The 22,417-nt window shown below is 35.3% G+C and overlaps 1 protein-coding gene across 5 annotated transcripts in view; it reads right to left on the bottom strand.

Annotated features, from left to right (window-relative positions):
* Positions 1–22,417, bottom strand: part of ITCH (itchy E3 ubiquitin protein ligase) — a 118,261-nt gene that overhangs the window by 19,794 nt on the left and 76,050 nt on the right. For all 5 annotated transcript variants that reach the window (XM_028118667.2, XM_028118666.2, XM_028118672.2 and 2 more), the window contains 8 exons: positions 21,436–21,625; positions 20,123–20,218; positions 18,457–18,631; positions 14,517–14,586; positions 11,441–11,525; positions 6,933–7,061; positions 2,491–2,563; positions 1,620–1,691 (listed from right to left, as the gene is read on the bottom strand). In XM_028118667.2, the coding sequence (XP_027974468.1) occupies positions 1,620–1,691; positions 2,491–2,563; positions 6,933–7,061; positions 11,441–11,525; positions 14,517–14,586; positions 18,457–18,631; positions 20,123–20,218; positions 21,436–21,625 (890 nt within the window). The remainder of the gene's footprint in view (positions 1–1,619; positions 1,692–2,490; positions 2,564–6,932; positions 7,062–11,440; positions 11,526–14,516; positions 14,587–18,456; positions 18,632–20,122; positions 20,219–21,435; positions 21,626–22,417) is intronic.

The following is a 22,417-nucleotide window of genomic DNA, read 5'->3' as shown; positions in this document are numbered from 1 at the left end:
TGTTCCCTGGGAAAAATATCTTTAAGTAGTACCCTTTAATAAACACCTAATAGTAAAAAAATTTTTTTCTCCTGCAATTTCCCCAATGAGCAAAAACACTACCCCAAACTTTATCCACCACTTAGGAAGAAAATTTGATGCTAATTTTGCTATTAGATTTGTCACTCTTCCAAAGCAATCAAATTTTTCTCATAAGTTTTGGTTTCACATTTATTTGATGGATATCAGATCTAGGGTGACAATTTTAAACAACTGTTTTAGTACCATCTGGTCTGTCAGTCTGCAAAAGCCTTTAGGTTTCAAAAGTCAAAAAATAAAGGGATATTTAATCATGTTTTGCACCTTTCAGCACTGCAATAGCAAGTATGGTCCAAGAAACTGGCCCACCAGAGACTGACTACATAGTTATGAATATGAAAATTAGAAGCAGGTAATGACTGGAGTTGGGAATGGCCTTGGAGACTTACATAAGATCAAGGGAATCACTCATAATTCTCTAAATGACCTCAGTTAAGTTCTGCTGCTAAAAAGCTATCTGCTCCTACTTAGCAGGATGTCAACTGGCTTTTCTCTTCAATGTTAATTAGTGAGGTTCCATTAGGAAATGTACATAACTTTCTGAAAGCAAGTAGCCAGCTAAGTCAGACGGCCTGCCAACCATCTCAGAAAATCTCTTTTCCCTTTGTATTCATTTTGAAGCTATAGCTACCACAATTATCAATAGGGGCGTGATAATAAAAAATTATGTCCATATCTGGCCATAAAATAAGGACTAAGTAGATGTTTTCATTTTAAGAGTTTTTCACTGGCCATCTTTTTTTTTTTTTAAAGATTTATTTATTTATTTATTTGAGAGAGAGAGAGAATGAGAGATAGCATGAGAGGGAAGAGGGTCAGAGGGAGAAGCAGACTCCCTGCTGAGCAGGGAGCCCGACGCGGGACTCGATCCCGGGACTCCAGGATCATGACCTGAGCCGAAGGCAGTCGCTTAACCAACTGAGCCACCCAGGCACCCTGGCCATTTTAATCTTTACAACAAAATCACTGAACATTTATTTGCAGTTGGTTAAGTTGCAAAATAAAAGTAAGTGTAAATTAACTTGGGTTCTGAGGACAATAAAAAATTTGTTGACTACTTCTGAAAAAAATATCTTTTTTTTATTTTGGTATCATAACCAATGACCAATTTCTTTCCTACATAAAAATTTTTTTGTAAAAATTATGAGTGACAAATGCTTACTGTAAAAATGCAAGTAACACACAAGTATAAAAGCAAAATCATCCCCTCTTCCTTTCTACCCATCCAATAATGTTCATATGGATATTTCTTTGGCTACCAAAAACCTATCTTTTTACTCAAATATCTATTTCAAACTGAACACTTAACTTAGAAACGAAAATCTGAAACTCACCAATTACTTTAAATTACTGACATTTCAAAAGCACAAGACATATACATATACAAACATATACATGCTCCTACATTGTAAGTACTAATGCAGCTGGCAATACTTAATTTAAGGACTCCAACTCAAAAGCCCAAACTGTTTAGACCTGGAACCAAAAGTGGTTCTGGGCAGGCAGCCACGGGGCAAACTATCAAGTGAATAAGACAGTACCTGCTGAAAGGAATCTTCAAACAATGTCTTTCTTGTCACTGTAATCTTTATGTGCTGTGGCATGGCCAGTTGCTGAAACATAAGAATGACTTAAGTCAACTCTATTAAAATAGCCTATTGAAAAACCAAGAGTGAAGTTCTATTTACTTTTTTTTGCTTAAACAGAGTATGAATATAAACTTATTTCAATAATGTTTAACCATGCATTTGTGAGCATTCACGCTAATTACAGATCATTTGATATATAACAAAAGAAAACAAAAGAAAAAAGATCTCATATGCAGTGCTTAATCAGTCAAATAAATCTTTAATTTTCAAAAAGCTAACTTAGATTACTCTTGCTTGCCTGGGCCCACTTAATTACATGAGTTTGAAGTTTAAAAATATTCATCATAGTTAACATTTTGATTAGTACATTAATTTTATTTAGAACCCATAAAGAAATCATTAATTCAGAAAATATATATCAGAAATAACTGATCACATCTGGGAAGAATACTCAGAATGTAATTATATATATATATACATATATATGTATCAAATATTAGATATGAAAGGGGCTGGTTACAATCTATACACCAGAAAATGTTTTAACTCATTTGTGTGAAGATTTTTGCAATCTTAGAATTATGGGTACTGAAAGGAGAGTAGCAGTTTTTTTTATTCAAACTGTTTCAAGTTTATTCTTCTGGACTACAGAAGCCACAAATGATCTGATAAATCTTTTTCTTTGCCCTAAAAATAGAAAAAAGAGATTCTGATGCTTCCCACTTTACCTGTTTTTCTATGGCTTAATTATTTTCACAATCACTGTGTAATATAAGCAACATATCAAAAGAAAAGGTGTACAGAAAAAAGTCCTGATACTAACCTGACACCAGAACCGGAAATACTGAACTTTTGCCTTGAAGTCCCGTACATAGGCTATCTGTGGTCCATTGTCTCTGAGGAGGAATGTTAATATGACATATATAGCAGTTCATAAGATAATATACAGAAGGAAAGCAAAATACCACACCCCCTCAGTACTCAAATATAAAAATACTGTAGCATAGCATACTCCTAAACACCACCTTAAAAAAAAAAAAACTTCTTGGGGCACCTGGGTGGCTCAGTTGGTTAAGTGTCTGACTCTTGATTTTGGCTCAGGTCATGATCTTAGGGTCTTGAATTGAGCCCCACATCGAGCCCCACATCAAGCCCTGCATCGGGCTCCATGCTTGGCTTAAGATTCTTTTTCCCTTTCCCTCTGCCCCTCCCCTCCCTCTCTTTAAAAAAAATAAATAAAAATTCTTGGCATAAAGTTGTTCAATATACACTTTGTTATCTTTCAGTGTGTATAGGATATGTAGTGATGTCCTTTCACTTTCATATTAATTTGTGTTTTCTCTTTTTTCTCCTCAGATTTACTAGGGGTTATCGATAATTAATTTTTTTCAAGATCCAACTTCTAGCTCTGAGTTCTCTATAGTTTCATTTTCATTTTGTTAATATCTGCTTTTATGCTTATTTCCTTTTTTGTGCTTATTTGGGGTTTAACTAACTTTCTAGAGTAAGGTGAAAGCAGTGATCACTGATTTTATACCTTTCTTATTTTCTAATCTAATCCTATACAGAGCAAGAAAATTTCCTCTGAGGACTATTTTTGTTAAACCCCACAAAATGTGATATGGTGTATTTTTATTATCATTAAATACAATGTTTCCTAATTTCTCATGACTTTATTGAGCCATGGGTTATTAGCAGTGTGCTTAATGATGGAAAGAAACGTATTTCTGTCATAAAGGAACCACTATGGTTTTAAGGTTTTCTGTTTTCTATTATTTACATATTTAAATATTTTTAAACATTTTAATTCAATTAATTAAAATACATTATTGGTTTCTGAGGTATAGGTCAGTGATTCCTCAGCCTTATATAATACCCAGTGCTCATTATATCATGTGCCTCCTTAATGTCTATCACCCAGTTACCCCCTCCCCCCACCTCCCTCCCCTCCAGCAAGCCTCAGTTTGTTTCCTATGATTAAGAGTCTCTTATGGTTTGTCTACCTCTCTGATTCCATCTTGTTTTAATTTTTCCTCTCTTCCTCTGTGATCCTGTTTTGTTTCTTAAATTCCACATATAAGTGAGATCATACGATAATTATCTTTCTCTGATTGACTTATTTCACTTAGCATGATACCCTCTAGTTCCATCAACATCCTTACAAACAGCAAGATTTCATTTTTTTGATGGCTGAGTAGTATTCCATTGTGTGTATGTATATATACACATACACCACATCTTCTTTATCCATTCATCTGTCGGTGGACATCTGGGCTCTCATAGTTGGGCTACTGTGGACATTGCTGCTATGAATATTGGGGTGCAGGTGCCCCTTCAGATCACTATATTTGTATCTTGGGGTAAATACCCATATTTAAATAATTTTTAATTTCATTAAAACCTAAGTGGCCTGAATTTCTAGTTTCTTCTTTACATATGAAAGTTTTTTAATATTTTATTTTTAAGTAAACTCAACACCCAACGTGGGGCTTGAACTCACAATCCCGAGATCAAGAGTCACATGTTCTACCAACTGAGCCAGCCAGGAGCCCCCAAAGCTTTTAATAAGCAGAAATTATAAAATTCAAAAAGTAACAAGAGGTAAATATTGCCCTGATATCAAAGCCAGAGACACCACAAGAAAACTACTGACCAGTATTTCTGATGAACTGATATGAGTCCACAACAAAATATTAGCAAACTGATTTCAGCAGTATATTTCTTCAATATAAGAGCCATTTATGAAAATCCCACAGATGACAAACTCAGTGGTGAAAAATGAAAGCTTTCCTTCAAAGATCAGGAACAACGCAAGGTTGCCTGCTCTCCCTTCTACTCAACATAGTACTAGAAGTTCTAGCCAGGGCAATTAGGCAAGAAAAAGAAACAAAAGGCATCCAAATTGGAAAGGAAGAAGTAAAAATTATCTTTGTTTGAAGATTATATAATCTTATATTTAGAAAATTCTAGATTCGAAACAAAGAACTATTAGAACTAATAAGTACATTCAGCAAGGTAGGATATAAAACAACACAAAAATCAGTTGCATTTCTATACACTAACAACCAATAATCTGAAAAAAATTTAAGAAAACAATTCCATTTACAAATAGCATTAAAAAAACCCAGGAATTTACTAAACCAAGGGGGTAAAAGATTTGCACACTGTGAAACTACAATACATTGTTGAAAGAAATTAAAGAAGACAAATAAATGTAAAGACATCTTATGTTCATGGCCTAAAAGACATAATATTGTTAAGATGTCAAAACAAACCAAAGACAATTACAAATTCAATGTAACCCCTATCAAAATCCTAATGACATTTTTTTGCACCAATAGAAAATTCTATCCTAAAAATCACGAAATCTCAAGGACCCTAAAAAGCCAAAGCAATCTCAAAAAAGAACTTGGAGAACTCACATTTCCTGAGTTCAAAATTTAGTAAAACCTACAGTAATGAAAACAGTGTGGAACTAGAATAAAGACAGACATAATGATCAATGAAATATAAACTCCAAAAATAAACCTTTGCATATATACATATGGTCAAAGGATTTTTGACAAGGGTGCCAAGCCCGTTCGACAGTCTTTCCAGCAAATGGTCCTTGGAAAACTGGATCTCCACTTGCAAAAAAATGAAGTTAGACCCTTTCCTAATACCATTTACAAAAATTAACTAAAAATGGATGCAAAACCTACACCTAAGAGCTAAAGTTATAAAACTTAGGTCAATGCACAGAATAGGAAAAAATATTTGCACATGATGTATCTGATAAGGGATTAGTATCCAGAATATAAAGAACTTCTAAAATTCAAAAAATAAAAAACAGGGCTCCTGGGTGGCTCAGTTGGTTAAGTGACTGCCTTCGGCTCAGGTCATGATCCTGGAGTCCTGGGATCGAGTCCCACATCGAGCTCCCTGCTCGGCAGGGAGTCTGCTTCTCGCTCTGACCCTCCCCACTCTCAGGCTCTCTCTCTCTCTCTCAAATAAATAAATAAAATCTTTAAAAATAAAAAAGAAAAAGAAAATAAAAAACCAACGAGATGCAAAGATGGGCAAAGAAGTTGAATAGACATTTCCTCAAGGAAGATATACAAATATTTGGTCAATTAACACATGAAAAGATGCTCAAAATCATTTATCATTACAGAAATACAAATAAAAACCATGAGATACCACTTCATACCCATCAGACTGACATTTTTAAAAAACAGAAAACAACAACCACTGATGTGGAAAACGTGGAACCTATGTACACTTTTGGTGGCAATGTAAAATGGTATACCCACTGTGGAAGACAGTCTTGAAGTGCCTCAAAAAAAAAAAAAAAAAACCAGAATTACCACTGGCCGGGCAATTCCACTTCTGAGTATTATACGCAAAAGAAGTGAAAACAAAAACTCAAACAGGTATCTGTACACTCACATTCACAGCTGCATTATTCACAATAGTCAAAAGATGTTTGAAACAACCCAAAAGTCCATGAACAGATGTATAAATAAAATACGGTATATACATATACTAAAGTATTATTCTGCATTAAAAAGGAGTGAAATTCGGATACAAATGGTAACACAGACGAACCTTGCAACCTTGCGGAGATATAATGCTAAGTGAAATAAACCAGTCACAAGCACAAATACCATATGATTCCATTTATATGAGCAGTCAAATTCACAGAGACAGGAAGTGTTAAGAGTTATCGGGGGCTAAGGAAAGAAGGGGATAGGAGAGTTATTGTTTAATAGGCATAGAGTTTCAGTATGGGATGATAAAAATCTGGAGATGGATGGTGTTGATGGTTGCACAACAAAGTGAATGTACTTAATGCCACCACTGAATTGTACACTTAAAATAGTTAAAATGGTAAACTCTGCTGTATTTCACCACAAAAAAACACCTTAAATAAAACATGTTAAACCAAACAAAACATAAAGTTGCTTTTTAAATATGGAAAAGAAAAACAAATAGGAGAACTGAAAGCAGGCATCAGAAATCAGGGATTAATTTGTGAGCAGTACTGTACTGATAATTTCTAAATAACCTTTTTAGTGCTGTGTGAATAGATAACATATGAAACGTCTCTAGGAGAAAATATGGTGATAAATACATAGGGTAATAAAAATACAAAATATTTAGTGAACAATGACCTTTGGGCAACTCAAGAAACAATAAGAACTGTATTCCTCGCTAATTCAGATCTTCATAACAAAATCTTAGGAATCAGTTTTACTTCTAATCTACAATGTTTAGAAAACTTACAGGGCAGATTTTCCAGTGCGGGGATCAATATAGGTGGTTGTTCTTCTATTGTGGTCCACAAAATATGGAATTCCATCAACTGTGAATCTCATTTCCCAGCCTTCAGGTAAGGGCTTTTCATTTAATTGGCTACAAAACACAGGAGAAAATACAAATAAAAAATGTTGAGCTGTTTGTTTCCCAAGTACACAAAACAAAAATTATCCATAAATGCAGCATCATTTAGATCATTTAGTCCAGTGTTTCCCATTATTTACTAGACCTCTCTCTATAGGTATTCTACAAGCATGTTAAACATGTCAATAAGTTCATGGAAGCACCATTCAGTTTCCACCTACCTGGCCTGTAATCCCCATCTAATGACCCACCTAAACAGCTTTTGGTAACCAAGTTCTGCCCATTCTGCTTTAGAAGCCTTCATATTCACATCACTTTTTCAATCCCCAAGAACATCCTTACCCTGGCATCATTCATCTCTCTTCTAAACTTTCATAATGGCCACCAAACTGGTATTCCTGCCTCTAGTCTCACTCTGGTCCTATACTCATATTGCTGACAGCGTACTAAAACAGAGATCTGATCATGATTAGTTCTCTTCTTAAAGTGATATTCACTGTTCACACTACCAGTGATAAGCCCTGAACTCTAAACAGCCGGCACTCACTCTGCCCTCAGCGTTCCCTTTCAGGTTTAACCCTGCACTCTAATTCCAACTCCCTTCCGTGAACCCTGTGATTTCATAGTGTAGTGCTACTCATCATTTCCCTAAACAAGACATGATCTGTCATACCCCCAAGTGAAGCCTTTCCCCTTGTCCAAAAGATCTTAATTATTCCTCTGTTAAGGCAACTCAACTGTTCCTTCTGAAGTATTTCTAGCCACTTCCTTAATACCTAGCTTTAGATTTTGGTTAGTCTCTCTCAACTTCAGTTTGTTAAGAATGTATATATAGTGAGACTGTAAGAGGAATAAGTGAGACAATATAAGTAAAAAGCTTCACACATAGTAAGCCCTCAAGTTGTAACTATTAGTATTCCCCCTACTATATATTGGTCATTCTCTGTGAGTCTCTCAAAGTACTTCCTTCATACTGCCAGCACAGCATTTGTCAAGTTTTTCAGCTTGCGTGTCTGGCACCAACTTCCCACCCTGCAAATACTACATGAGTTTTAAAATAGGAACTAGATTATAAGGCAACAGTGCATTTTTATTTGTTATATATTAAAATAATTGGGCCATTAAGTGTAAATATTAAAAACTACTTACTTGTGAACCTAAGAAATTTTTACATTTTAAAATATTCCACTAGAATGGGTAGAGAATTATTGAATACCTCCTTTGTAGTTTGTATCTGTGTGTTGTCATAATGGCAGCTACTCTTTTTAATTAGTTAAGTATAATAAGTGTTCCAAGTTTTTACCCATATTTGCCAGTTTGTTTTCCTCTATTCTACAGCTTCATATTTTCTCACCTGGTGGGTTTAGTGAGAGAGAGAGAGAGAGAAAATAGTAATGTGCAAGTTCACATCAGAAAGGAAGAAAGGGAGGGGTTGGGGGCATTGAAGCTGACTGGTTTTAGAGAGCCACTATCGCTGACAGGATTGTCATTTTCCTTAAGTGTACTTCAGAACATTAAAAAAAAAAGTGTACTTCAGAAGAACAAAAGGCTGAGAACCATTGTCTAGAACAGTATTTTGTAAACTATGTTGAAAGGTTAAGAACATTTAGCTTTATTCACGGAGCTGAATAGAAATGTCAGATAAAATAGATTATCAAAAAATTTTTAAAAGGTAACACTTATTTGTTATAATTATATTTTCAAGATAAGCTCAGTAACAAATTGTTTTCTTAAAAACAAAACAAACTGGATAGAACTGGGTCATCTGTATTATTTAGTAACATTCTCGCTTTAGCCCCGACACTTTAAAAGGCTAAGGAGGAACAAAAAATGGTAGCAAATTACAGAAAGGTGACATGGTCTATTCTGTCCTTCAAGATAGAATTTTACACAGCAATTTAAAATGTTACCTTTGAAATTCTTCCTTTTTGGGAAACTGAATATATTTAAGTTAAAAATTGTAACAACATAAAAAATGTAGTGATAGGAGCGCCTGGGTGGCTCAGACAGTTAAGGGTCAGCCTTCGGCTCAGGTCATGATCCCAGGGTCCTGGGATCGAGCCCCGCATTGGGGGTCCTTGCTCAGCGGGGAGCCTGCTTCTCCCTCTCCCTCTGCCTGCCGCTCCCCCTGCTTGTACACTCTGTCAAAAATAAATAAAATCTTTAAAAAAAAAAATGCTGTGATATTAGTATCCAGAAACAGATTTTAAATTTAAAGCATATCATTAGAACAAAGGTTCTTAACTTTCAATCAAGGGATGTGTGAAGAATTAATCATACCAAAAGAGAGGTCTGGCCTCTGCCCTCTGCTACTGGGAAGTGATTTCTAGGCCTCTGGAATGTCCTGCATGTCAGGAGAATCTCTGTTTGCTTGGGAACTCTGAACACCAGACAGTCAACAATGTGATTTATGATGGAGGCTTTGGGACACCTCACATCAATTCCAACTTCTGGAGTAACTAGAAACTGAAGGTATTAGCTCAAACTCTGGGACAGGGCTAGAGGCTAAAGGTTAACTATGCAGGCAGTACATGATGGAGCCCCAATAAAAACTCTGGATATAAAAGACTCAGGTGAGATTCCCTGGTTGGCAATACTCCACGTATACTATTCCACATCAATTCTGGGTATTTAGATCCTTTTCACATTCTGTCCTGTATCTCTCTTCCTTCTGTTGCTTGTAATTTGTATCCTTTCCCTATGATAAATGTAACTGAGTGTAACAAGCTTCAGTGAGTTCTAGTCTCTCAAGTGAGTTATCAAACCTGCAAGTGGTTGTGGGAACCCCTAAATTCATACCCAGCTGGTCTGAAGTGAGAGCAATTTGGGGGATCTCCCAGTTTGTGGTTGATGTCTGAAGTGAGGGCATTCTTGTGGACACCGCTCTCTGGCTTTATAGCTTGCCAAATTCCTTGCAGAATAGAACCCTCTGGTGGTCTGATAAATGCACAGTGTTAGATTTCATTATGGGCTGAACTGTGTCCACCCACAAATTCCTATGTTAAAACACTAACCATCAGTAGCTCAGAATGTGACCTTATTTGGAAATAGGGTCAACTGCAGACATTATTAGTTAAGATGAGATTATACTGGAGTACAGTGAGCCATTAATCCAATATGGCTGGTTATCCATATAAAAAGGAGAAGAAATTTGGACACTTGAGACATGCAGACCCGAAGAATGCTATGCAAAGACTGCAGTTATGCTGCCACAAACCAAACTACCAGAAGCTAGGAGAAGGGCTTGGAACAAATCCTTCTAGTGCCTTCCAAGGGAGCAAAGCCCTGCCTATACCTTGATTTTGGGCAGCTCTAGCAAACTAACACAAGTACTATTACATAATGCTACAAAGAAAAGCAAGTAGGGATGCCTGGGTGGCTCAGTTGGTTAGCATCCGCCTTCAGCTCAGGTCCTGATCCTGGGGTCCTGGGATCGAGCCCCACACTGGGCTCCCTGCTCAGTGGGGAGCCTGCTTCTCCCTTTCCCTCTGCTGCTCCCCTTGCTTGTGCTCTCTCACTCACTCTGAAGGAAGGAAGGAGGGAAGGAAGGAAAGCAAGTATATACACAGTTACCAAACATTAAAAAGACAAACTTGTCTTTGAAATACAAACTTCCAGTTATGAAATAAATGTCACAGGGATGTAAAGTACAGCAAAGGGAATATAGTCAGTAATACCGTAATAACTTTGGTGACAGAAGGTAATTAGATTTATTGTGGTGATAATTTCATAATGTATATAAATGTCAGATCACTGTTGTACACCTGAAACTAATATTTAATTATACTTCAATTAAAAAGGAAAACTTCTAATAATAGTATGTGTCTATTAATATATTAACTAGCAAGTTCTTGCAATATGTGCAAATAGTATTTTGAGATAACTGCAACAACTGCAAAATGCTATTATACTATCATAGGTTTTCTATGATTTCTATACTGGTGGGAAAGTCCTAGGCATTGCTAATTCTACTATGGTTGTAGCTTATGATCACAACGGAAGGAAACATTCAATTTCAGGTAAAGGCTAAAAAACTGGATCTGTATTTACTCCCCCTAAGTCACGTATTTCCTGAATTTTCTCCAGTGATCCCAGGTTGCAAAACCCTGCTTTAGAATTACTAATCTGGACTTACTAATAATAAATAGGAATTTTTGAATACATAGTATATTGGTATAAACCAATGACTTTTTCCCCCTACTCTCAAGAAACCCACATTCATTATACGACAGTAATAGTGTAATTTTTTTCTCTTTCTAAAGGATATGGGTGAGTAATGTTTAAGGACTTTGGGGAAAGAACTTGTAACTTGATTTTTTCCATAACTGAGTCAGAAATACAGTACAATCTTTAAAAGATTATCTATATACTAGTAACTGAAAGTTTCTTACCCTTGACTTCTGGGGTCTTCCCATTGTGTAATACGAGTGTTGTGGTTGACAAAATATACTCTACCATTGCTGTCTGTTCTCTTCTCTTAAAGAAAAAAAAAAGGCAAAGCATTAGGGTTGGCATACTCTTCTTCCACAAACTAAAATGTGCTGAATTTGCCCACTTCTCCTTGCACTGATTTTATAGCTTTCAAATCACAACTTTAAAAGGTTTAATTTATTCTTTCACTTTTAAATTCATATACCTGCTAGAGTTATTCAAGTATCATTACATTCTAGAAGCTGAACAGATTTAATTCACAATGCCCGGCCTACAGGACTTTTTTGTTCAATCTAACCAAAGGCAGCAAGAATAATTAACGTTTTAACTTTTCATACATGACCTCATTTTATCCTTAACAGTCCCAGGAGTAGATGGTTTATCTTGAAGATAGGGAAACTTGGGACAGGTTAAGTGATCTGCCCAAAATCTCAGAATTGGGTAGCAGTGACAGGATGGAAAGTCAGGTCTCTATTCAGGCATTTTTTGCATACCGCATCACCTCCTTTCTTACAATATAATGGGGGGAGGGATACAACTTGTTTCTTTGTTATATGCTAGGCATTATTCAACTAGGGAAGACACTGTTTCAAAATATATCCTCTTCTTTAATACACTCAGTTCCCAAATCCTAAATATGTAGAGTAACGTTCTACACAAAGGCTGGGCAAAGGGCTCAGTTCTTTAGTTTTCTGCCTTTGAAATTGCTGCTTCTTTCCCCCATCTACCTCCTGCTTTAGGATTCTTCTTGTTTTCTTATTCCTGTTCTACAAAATCTCTCCGGTATTCCTCAGCTTTCTCAGTAAGGTTTAGAAGACATATGGATATCATTTTCTCTTTTAATAACAGAAAAGTCCTTGAAATTTTAGTATTAAGTTCTGCTGTTTTGAACTACTGAATTCTCTATTCCATTACCAATTTATTCTTCATCAAAAGATAATTCCTGTACCTGAATTTTTTTGGATGTCTCCAAATGAGGTAAGTGAAGTAATGAAGAATATAGAATGGATTCCAACATTTTTAAAAGCATAGTTTCTAAAAATTAGCAATTCAAACAAAATTTTAAGGTTAAATTCTAAGCTGATAAAGCCATTTTTTATCCCTTTGATATCTATTTTTCAAATAACAATTTTTTAGATCCTTTGGCTCTTTCTCTGAGCAAGCTACTGCAGGACAAGTCTTTAGCCAAATTATATAGTTTTGTCAAATTAGTATTTGGTAACTTTTAACTATATCTCCAGCACTAATTCCATGATTTCACGTATCGTGGTGATATGGGAGGTTAGAAGGGATATACTGGTGAGTATCCTGAACCCCATCCTAACATCTCAGCTACTTACCTCACTTGAGCCTAAGATGGAAACAGAACCCCAAGTGTGCGTAATATACAGATAAATGGGATTCTGCATCTTGTGACACATTGTAAATATTAACACTGGCTTCACTGGTCTTGGCATCTTCAGTGTGAAAAGTAACCAACTTTAAGTCTGTCTCTAAGGCAAAAAGAAGCATCCACAGTGCTACAGCTGGCTACATAATAATGTTAGTTAATATTCTTGGCAGTCACATAAATATAAAATTTTAAAATATATCTGTATCCAAATAATTTTTAAAGTAATTTTTATAATCTAAAAATAATACCCTAAGTGCATATCTGCCACGTAAGTTCAGACTTCAGGGCCAGAGATTTTCTCTTCAAAAATTAACATGAAGCAGGATAAATTCAATAAAAAACTTCTTTTCTATACATGTTCTAAGTATATACTGCTGATATCAGCATTTCTTGGAAGAAGCTGTGAAAAACAAAATTTCAAAAGGTGGATGCACTTGCAACTGAAGGCTCATCTGCTTTTAATGAGAGGAAGTACTGTGGCTATAGAGCTGATTTTACTTTGTTGAAAAAAGTCACATGATAAACAATACTGAGATTACTGAATAGCGAAGTGAATGCAGATTAGAGCCCTTCCTGACTCGATGAATAAAACAGTAAAAAAACAGAAGCTTCTTGCTGTTCTATGTATTCATTCACAGCAACTCTCAAAAGGAGAAAATATCTTTATACTTGATGGGTAAAACCAGCTATATAAAGCCCTATTAAACTACACTGTTGAACCAAAACCATTTTTTGTTCTCCAGCCTCTTTAGTTTGCATGTATTAAAAATTCTTCATTGTCAGCTTGTGAGGTGGTAATGTCTGGTCCTAGCACATGAAGTCTGAAAGGATGAGGAAGCTGGATTTAAAATACGTATCATGGAGGCACGTGGGTGGCTAGGTTGGTTAAGCATCTGACTCTTGATCTCAGCTCAGGTCTTGATCTCAGCGTCTGAGTTCAAGCCCCACACTGGGCTCCACGCTGGGTGTGGAGCCTATTTAAAAATAAATAAATAAATAAATAAATAAATAACATATTGTGTCACAAAAATAATGCTGTCTATTTCAGAATGTAAACACAGGCTGTAAATTGGGGTTTTAGTTTCTGGGTCAATCCTGAAGATATGTCCGGTAGGGTTTCATCTGTTACAGTACCAGTGTTGTCACTGGTTGCACAAATAAGGCATGTGCCCCAAAGGCAGAGTCATAAAGCAGTGTTCAGTCTAAGTAACAGGGTGATCATGAACTCATCTAGGAAGGGGGGTACACCTCAACTTCAGAAGTGTGAAACCTAAAAATAAGCAGAATGTAAAATAAGCAAGGCAAGATTCTCATAACCTGGGTAAGCTGGGATTGGGTCTTTAGAGACAATATTTTAGGGAAGTGTTGCTGGCTAAAGTTAGGAAAAAGAGCAAGATCCTAATGATGACCAAAATATTTTTAAACTTTAAAAGAGTAAAATAATTCTGAATTCCAATAAAAGTTAACTATTAAGACAGTCAACTTAGAACTTCTGGGAAATTTAATACCTATTTGGCACTCTGAATTAAACTAACACACCCAAAAATTTCCCACATATTCACTCAAGCAAGAGCAGGCTATCATCCATAAATATCTGATTTTTTCAAAATGACAAATGCAATGAAAAAAATCATGTGACTTACCCCATCCAGGTGGCAGGGGACCAAGGGGATCAAATTCTTTATTTTGTGATGTAGTAAACAAATCTTGATTCTAAAAAGAATAACAACAGCAACAACAAAAAGGTGAATTAATGAACAACCTAACTAGATAACCTGAAAGCAAGGTTATGAGTTCTGGTAGGTCTTCCCTGGTCACGTGCAACGTAACACAGAGTTCACATCTTAGAGATGTGTCACTCAAGTCAACACGTATATGCCAATACACTCTGGAGAAAGAAAAAAAAATCTTTGTAAACATTAATGCTTGAAATTATTTGAAATTCAAATATTACAAATACATAATCCTCACCCTCAAATGATCATTTTCTTCTTCAGCTATAACTCAGTAAATTAGAGAAATATATAAATTCCCAAAGAGTCATTTATAAACAACAGTACCTAGAGGCATCGGATGGCTGAGACTAACCTCGTATTTCTAACTCAAAAAGAAAGACTCATATACAAAACATGGAGTATATACAAATATTGTGGAAACAGAGTTGCAGGAGCAGGAAGAACAGGCTGTCAGATGAGTGAAAGGAAAGAATTCCAGTTGGAAAGAGTTGATAAATCTAGATCTGTAAAGAAGACTTCTTAAACTTCTGGTTTCAAATGACCACATTGGTAGAGACAGAAGTCTGGCTAGATAAAAGGAAACCATTTGGAAAAATGAGTCAAACATTAAAATAAGAGAAGCAAAAGTCATAGCGACTATGTAGGGTTAATGGGTATGTTTTGGTTTAAATGTATAATAAAGTGGAGATAACATGGTCTCTCAGGAAGATTTGGTTAAACCCTTTCTCCTTTAGTAAGATAAAATGAGTAAATAATAGATTCTAACTGCTTTTTAAACAAAAATTATTAATGGAAAAAATATATGAGTAAAATAAGGAGTGACCCCTATATACCTAGCACCAAGATTCAACAATTATCAAGACTGCCAAATTTTCTTTTCCCTCTTCTTTGCCAAGTCACTGAGTCATTTCACCCCTCTGTATTTGAGCAGGTCTTTCTAAAATTTGTGGACATCTTCTCACATAACCACAATATTGTTAATCACATCTACCAAAGAATCTATGTTAATTTTATCATCTAATAACCAGTCACTAATTAAATGCATTTGATTATTTGTTCAAGTCAAAATTCAAACAAAGTCCTCACATTACATTTGGTTGAGTCTCTTAAGTTTCAATCTATAGCAGTTCCCCCTATTGTTTCTGGGTTTTTTTCCCCATGTCATTGACTTATTACAGAAACTGGGTAACTCAAAGTTTTAAAGCATATGACAGATACTCTATTTCTGATTAAACAGCTCTTAGAAGATAGACCTATCAAGAACTGGCCTTGCTCCTCCTGATAGATACAATTATGAAAAGCAGTGAGAGAAGAGAGACCAGGGAGAAACACTATAAAAGGTTTGAATACTGGTTATGGAACAGGTCTAAAAAGTCTGGCATATGACAAACTATTGTGATAATTTTCTAAGACCCAAGCCTATCCCAAGTCTAAGACCCAAGGCTCTTCCCTAGTTAAATAAATTGGGGACATGTACACTGAAGCCATGGGTGGGAAAGAGCCATTACACAGTGTTCCAACATCAACCATTTCCATTCTGAGGTTAAAAATGCTAGGTGTAGGGATGCTTGGCTGGCATCAGTCGGTAGAGCATGTGACTCTTGATCTCAGGATTGTGAGTTCAAGCCCCATGTTGGGTGTGGAGCCTACTTAAGGAAAAAAATAAAAGTCAGGTGTATGAGAGTCTACCAGGGGAACAAAGGCCACTTTATAAAACAATATGCCAACACCCCACCACTTTTTAAGCAGCTGATAGTAAGAATGTTTAATTCATTCAATTCAGTTAATATTGTTGGCTGTGTTAAAGGTAGCTAAAATAGGCTGCTTAAGTTATGATTTAAAACTATTCTGTAACAAGAGCAAAGTGGAAGAATTAAAAAAAAATGGTCAGATTATTTTGGATAGGGGTAAAAAAAAAAAGAACATGGACAATGAGATAAAAAGCTGCAATTCAAGAAAAGTTCCAAAGACTCTGAGTATCAAATTGGTGAAGTTTACAATGAAGCAATATATACTGTTGGTGCCCTGGGAATATATGCTAAATCAGTCTTTAAAAAGAATGTTTTAAAAGATGATGTACTGTAAGATAAAGAGCACATTTACAATGTGGATATGAGGGAGAGAAAAAATGAAAACATTTCTATCCATCTAATATGTGCCAAACATATTAGGAACTTTATTTTACAGAATCCTCAAAAAAATTCCTGAGGAAATTTAATTACATTTTTTACAGATAAAGTAAATGAGTCTTGATGAGGTTAAGTAACTTTCTCAAAGTCATATACAGAAAGTAACTGTATCACCAGGATTCAAACCCAGATGTGTCTGACTCCAAAGCCCATGTTCTTTCCAATGGACACCCATGTAGAAAATAGCTTTAAAGAAGGCAGGCAAGCTAGGCATTCAAACCTAGAAGAAATTTGGCCAGGTATACCAAAGCTGATTATAATTTAGAAGAAAGATGTTAAACAGCATAGAAAAAAAAATTGAGTAGAATAAGATAGACAAGAGACAAATTAATTTCACTTCTAAAACCACTGGGAAGAAATACAATGACAGCTGCCTATAGAAGGTGGCAGGAAAAATTGTTATATGAAAGAATCTTAGTCATAACTAGGTAGTGAAGGGAAGGCTGGTGATAAAGATGATTTTTTTTTAAATTTTAAATCAATGAATGAAAACTATTATGGTCATGAGATCCAAGAAATAGACAGGAATATGGAGAAAAGGGGGGAAAATAATGCTCAGAGAGGACAGTAATTTAATCCGATGTATTCTAACGAGGATACCAAAGGTGGTAGAGGGGAAGAGATGAAAATGGAGGTCAGCTTCTCTTGAACTCTTGCAGAGTTGATTTTCTTCGGTCTAAATTCTTTAAGATTTTATTTATTTGACAGAGAGAGAGAGAGCGAGAGCACAAACAGGGGGAACAGCAGAGGGAGAGGGAGAAGCAGGCTCTCCGCTGAGCAGGAAACCTGATGAAGGACTCGATCCCAGGACTCTGGGATCATGACCTGAGCCGAAGGCAGACGCTTAACTGACTGAGCCACCCAGGCGTCCCTTTGGTGTAAGTTCTAAGTATTACTCAAACGAATCCCTTTTGTTTGGTCCATAGAATCATTATTTCTCCAAGGACTATTTTCCTTTCCTCAGAGAAAAGATCTATAATACTTTATGATTTGAGAGACTATAAAATTCCTAGCACCAAAGACTGCGTTAACAAAACATTAATGTATTTTGGTGAACTTATAGCTATTATTGCAGTATTACTCTAAAGAAAAATATGTACAAACTTAAACCATTTCCAGAAAGGAAACGCATACCAAAGATAATATAGTTTTGAAGCTAGAATAATATATTTAGCATAATCATATAAGGAATCAAATTTCTTTAGTCTCCCAGAGCACCAAACAATTAATTAGGTAAACTGTACTTTCATATGTTACAAAGTGATTCAATTCTGTCATTAGTTCTATAAAACCACTTAATAGTCAGATGCTCTTAGAGCCAAACCTTCAAATATTCTGCCAAGCGAGGGAGTATTAAATTTAGAACTGTTTTAATTCTCTTCAAACCACCTGGGTTTATTTTTACTATCCTTTTGTCCACGAATTTTAAGTTGTCCTAACTTCTTTTTTATTTTTGACATTAACAAAGCAAAGGAGGTTGAACTTTAGTTTTCAAAGAGGTAAGAATAGATCACATGCACAGAATACTCAAGACAAGTTCTAAACAATATCAAAAGCAACAACTGGTGCCCTCTTGTCTTTTATTCCTTAACATTTCACATGCAAAAAAAGGTTAAAAACAAATACTTATTAAGTTTATAGTGTAACAGGCTACTTACCCCATAAATAAATCTCTGGTTAAACTGCTGCATTGCTCCTTGCAGCTGACTACGCTGGAGCTGCCACTGTTCATAGTTCCGGACAGATTCCAGCGTTGGCCTCTGCCACGTTGTTGTTCTTGTGAAATGGTCAACATAGTAAATACGTCCCATGTTGTCAACCCGCCGTTCCCAGCTAAATCAGGACAAAAACAACCTAATTCAATAATTACTTGTGATCTAGATATGAACCGAACATAACTTCATCTTGGCCCTGGTGCAGGTTTGGTAAGATTTTACCTTACTTTTGATTTACCTGAACTCTTTTATTTTATATATTTTTAAATGGTCCTTAAATGAACACAAAAGAAATGTTTCTAAACATTTTTCCTTAAAAGTTAAGATGTATCTGGTTTTAAAAATACAGTGTATAAAATTTAATGAGTAAGTCTCATATAGTAATTAAGAAAAAAGTTCTCATTTTCTTTCCAATGTTCTTTTGACTGTTGAAATCCTAATAGGGAGGGACACAATTGTATATACAACTTTTCACAGATATCAAAAACCACTTTTCCCACAAAATTACAACTGATCATTTCAAATGGGTGCATAATTTTTTAAAAAATTTATTTATTTTAGAGAGAGAGTAAATGCGCAGGGGGTGGAGGAGGGGGAGAGACAGAATTCCCCACTGAGCATGGTGCCTGACATGGGGCTAGATCTCGCAACCCTGAGAACATGACCTGAGCTGAAATCAAGAGTTGGCTGCTTAAATGACTGAGCCACCCAGGCGCCCCTCAAATGGGTGCATAATATTAAGTAAACATTAATACAATAACATGTTGATTTCTACTTTGTTGTTTATGGTTATTTCCAATATTCTCGTTTTATAAATAGTAAAATAATAAATACCTTTAATACATCAATTTTTTTCTTCCTTTGCATTACTTCTTTAGGATAAATTTCCTGGAGAGGATTACTAAGGGTATGTGCATTACTATAGTTAGATATACTTTCTCTTAGAGTTGCAACTAATTTATACTACCACTAGCAATATTATGTGGTAAAGTTCCTCTACAATCTCACCGATACTGGATACTATCTGCTAATTTAATAAGTAAAACAGTATCTTTTAGGTGTGTATTTGAGATCATAGCAAGATTAAATACTTTCCCATGTTTGCTACTGAATTCCCTTGAATAAAAATATTTTCTTCCATTTTCTACAATGTAAATGTTAAATGCTTAACATCATGCATTAATATATCCTTTAATTCCCTAACTATTCTGCAATGACTTCACGATTATAAAGTTTTTTTATATAATAGGGACTTTATCTTCATATATATGACAGGCTTTAATAATTCTTATTCAGTTAAATAATTACTCTTAAAGAAACTAATTCTAAAACCTTGTGGTTTTAGCCAGGTAAAATACAGAAAGGAAAACATGGAAATAGCAAGACCTATGAAACCTTTAGGTCAGAAGTGAATAAAAATAAATCATTCACCATGCTTAATCAATTCTCTCTCTTCTAATTTGCATCTACCACAACACAAAGTGGATACTTTGTGGAAACTTCAGGAAAGACTGAAAGGAAGAGGAAAACTAGGGATATAGGGAAGATTTTGTACAGATATAATCTATAGTTCTGAATACTTTTTTTCTTCTTTAATTCAGATACTTACCCAGGAGGTAGAGGTTCTGGTCTATCCCAGGTTGTTCTTTTTTCAATATGATCTACATAGTAAACTCGTCCATGCTGGTCCACTCTCTGCTCCCAACTTAAACACAAAATTTAAAAGGCACTTATCTTTGCTATTTTCTCTTATATGACCATATTACAGAACTGAGGCAAATAAGCATGTCAATATAAAAAGAAGATACCAAAAGAATTTAGGAATAAAGTCAAGAAATGTTATCCTGAGGATGACAGAGTGGGTAAGACTTCTTCTGCAGCAGTATCTGCTCAAGAGACGCCTTGTATTTGTAAAGAGGTTTGAGGTATATGCACTCAGGAGACAAAGTCTACCTCAATCTAGTAGTGGTATATGCAAGACTTGGTGAAAAAAAAATGCTGTCATTAATGTTTTGAAATCTGAAGAAAGACTGAGCTGCTAACTGAAAGGCAAAACACAATGTGTTCTAGAAGAACTGAAATCAAAGACTAAGATTTTATCAGATGTGTCTCTGCACAGTCTAACAGACAAAATCAATCTGGGTATTCTAGTCTCCTTGATAGGTTAATCCCCAAAGAGAAGAAGACAGGAATAAACCATCACAGCTTAGAAGTACCAATAACTTTGGAAAGCACAAGTTTCTGTTTGCTAATCCCTTGCACAAATAATTTTCTAATTTGGCTTCCCGTGTAGGTTTCGCAAAAGGAAAATGGCCCAACTACCCACAGTAATATCTGTTTAGCAATTAAAATTTTCATAAGGGTTTATTAATTTATCAAGCAATTAATTTTAATTAGATTCCAAGCCCTGGATTAATTGAATGCCACAATGTATATAAGTATGTAAACTATTAGAGCATTAAATTTTTAAAATAATTAAGAGATTAAAATGGGATTATGAGTACTAATTCTCTCAGTTTTTTAAAATTATTACTACTTTGCTATAATGACTTTATGATGGAAAAATTTTATTTTAAAAAATGTTTTTTCCCCCTTCAAAGAGAAAGCAATCTGAATTAGGTGACTATTTTATATTATATGGCATTGGTTAACCTACTATGGTTCAGAATCCTTCTGTTAAAAACAAACAAAAAAACCCCACAAAAAACCATAAACCTTTGCCCTGGAAATGAGGAGGGGGTGGATTTCTAATGTGGTGAGTTTTTTTGGTTTAGTTTGACTCTAGACACAGCACCCCCAAAATCAGTTACCATTGCTTGAAGATGGTTTTTTTAAAGAATGGAGTTCAGTATTATTTTCCTTATTGGTAAGTATATGCAGAAGCCGAAAGCAAACAAATAGTAACCAAAAACAGTTACTTACCCAGGTGGTAGGGGAGCCTGAGGTACAGAATTTAATGGCCTAGGGCCTGAGCCTCCAGATATAGTCAGAGGAATTATTAATCCAGATGTTGCTCCTTCAGATGTATTTGAATTTATATTTGTTGGTGGCAGAGAGCCTGTACTGGATCCCTCACTTTCAGAAGTGGCAGATGGTGAACCATTGACAGATGCTATAAAAGATTTGTGGGAAACAACAATCTTTTATTTTCAGGTAAGTTCAGGATAGAATTTTAACTTTAAAAAATAAAAAGGTAAGGGCGCCTGGGTGGCTCAGTCATAAGCATCTGGCTTCAGCTCAGGTCATGATCCCAGGGTCCTGGGTTCGAGCCCCGCACTGGGCTCCCTGCTCAGCAGGAAGCCTGCTTCTCCCTCTCCCACTCCCCCTGCTTGTGTTCCCTCTCTCGCTATGTCTCTCTCTGTCAAATAAATAAATAAAATCTTTTAAAAAAATAAAAATAAAAAGGTAGATGACAAACAGAAATTTTAAGATGGATATGCAGGTGAAAATTACTTAAACTTTTTAAATAATTTTTTAGGTTCCATCTACCCTATGTCTTTATTAATTATGAAGCAAGTACAAATTCTGATTTCCTGATACAAGAAATAAAAACTATTTAAAAAATAAGAAGGAAAGCACTGATATCCTTTGGTATTACAAGTTCATTTTGTAATTTTCCAGATCCTTTAAATTGTCTTTTCTATGAAACCCTGAAGATCAAAGACCAATTATTGATGTTAGTTAAAATACAGAAGATCTGACTGTTAAGCATCTACATTCTTATGAACAGTTATAAAGTACATATCACATTTTCAAGAAAGACTTGAGAAAACAATTCCTCGGGGAAGTCACCAATATTTTAACAAAGTAGTATATAATCTTAAAGGCTAGGAATATATTATTAACACATTTTCTACCAAAAAAGGGGGGAAGATGTATAATCAAAAACAAAGTCATTTACTAA

This window comes from Eumetopias jubatus, unplaced genomic scaffold, assembly GCF_037043125.1.
Source record: "Eumetopias jubatus isolate StellerSeaLion01/CBP00866 unplaced genomic scaffold, mEumJub1_p1.0 scaffold_9, whole genome shotgun sequence".
Lineage (NCBI taxonomy): Eukaryota > Metazoa > Chordata > Mammalia > Carnivora > Otariidae > Eumetopias > Eumetopias jubatus.
This window is presented reverse-complemented; position numbering and strand designations above follow the sequence as displayed.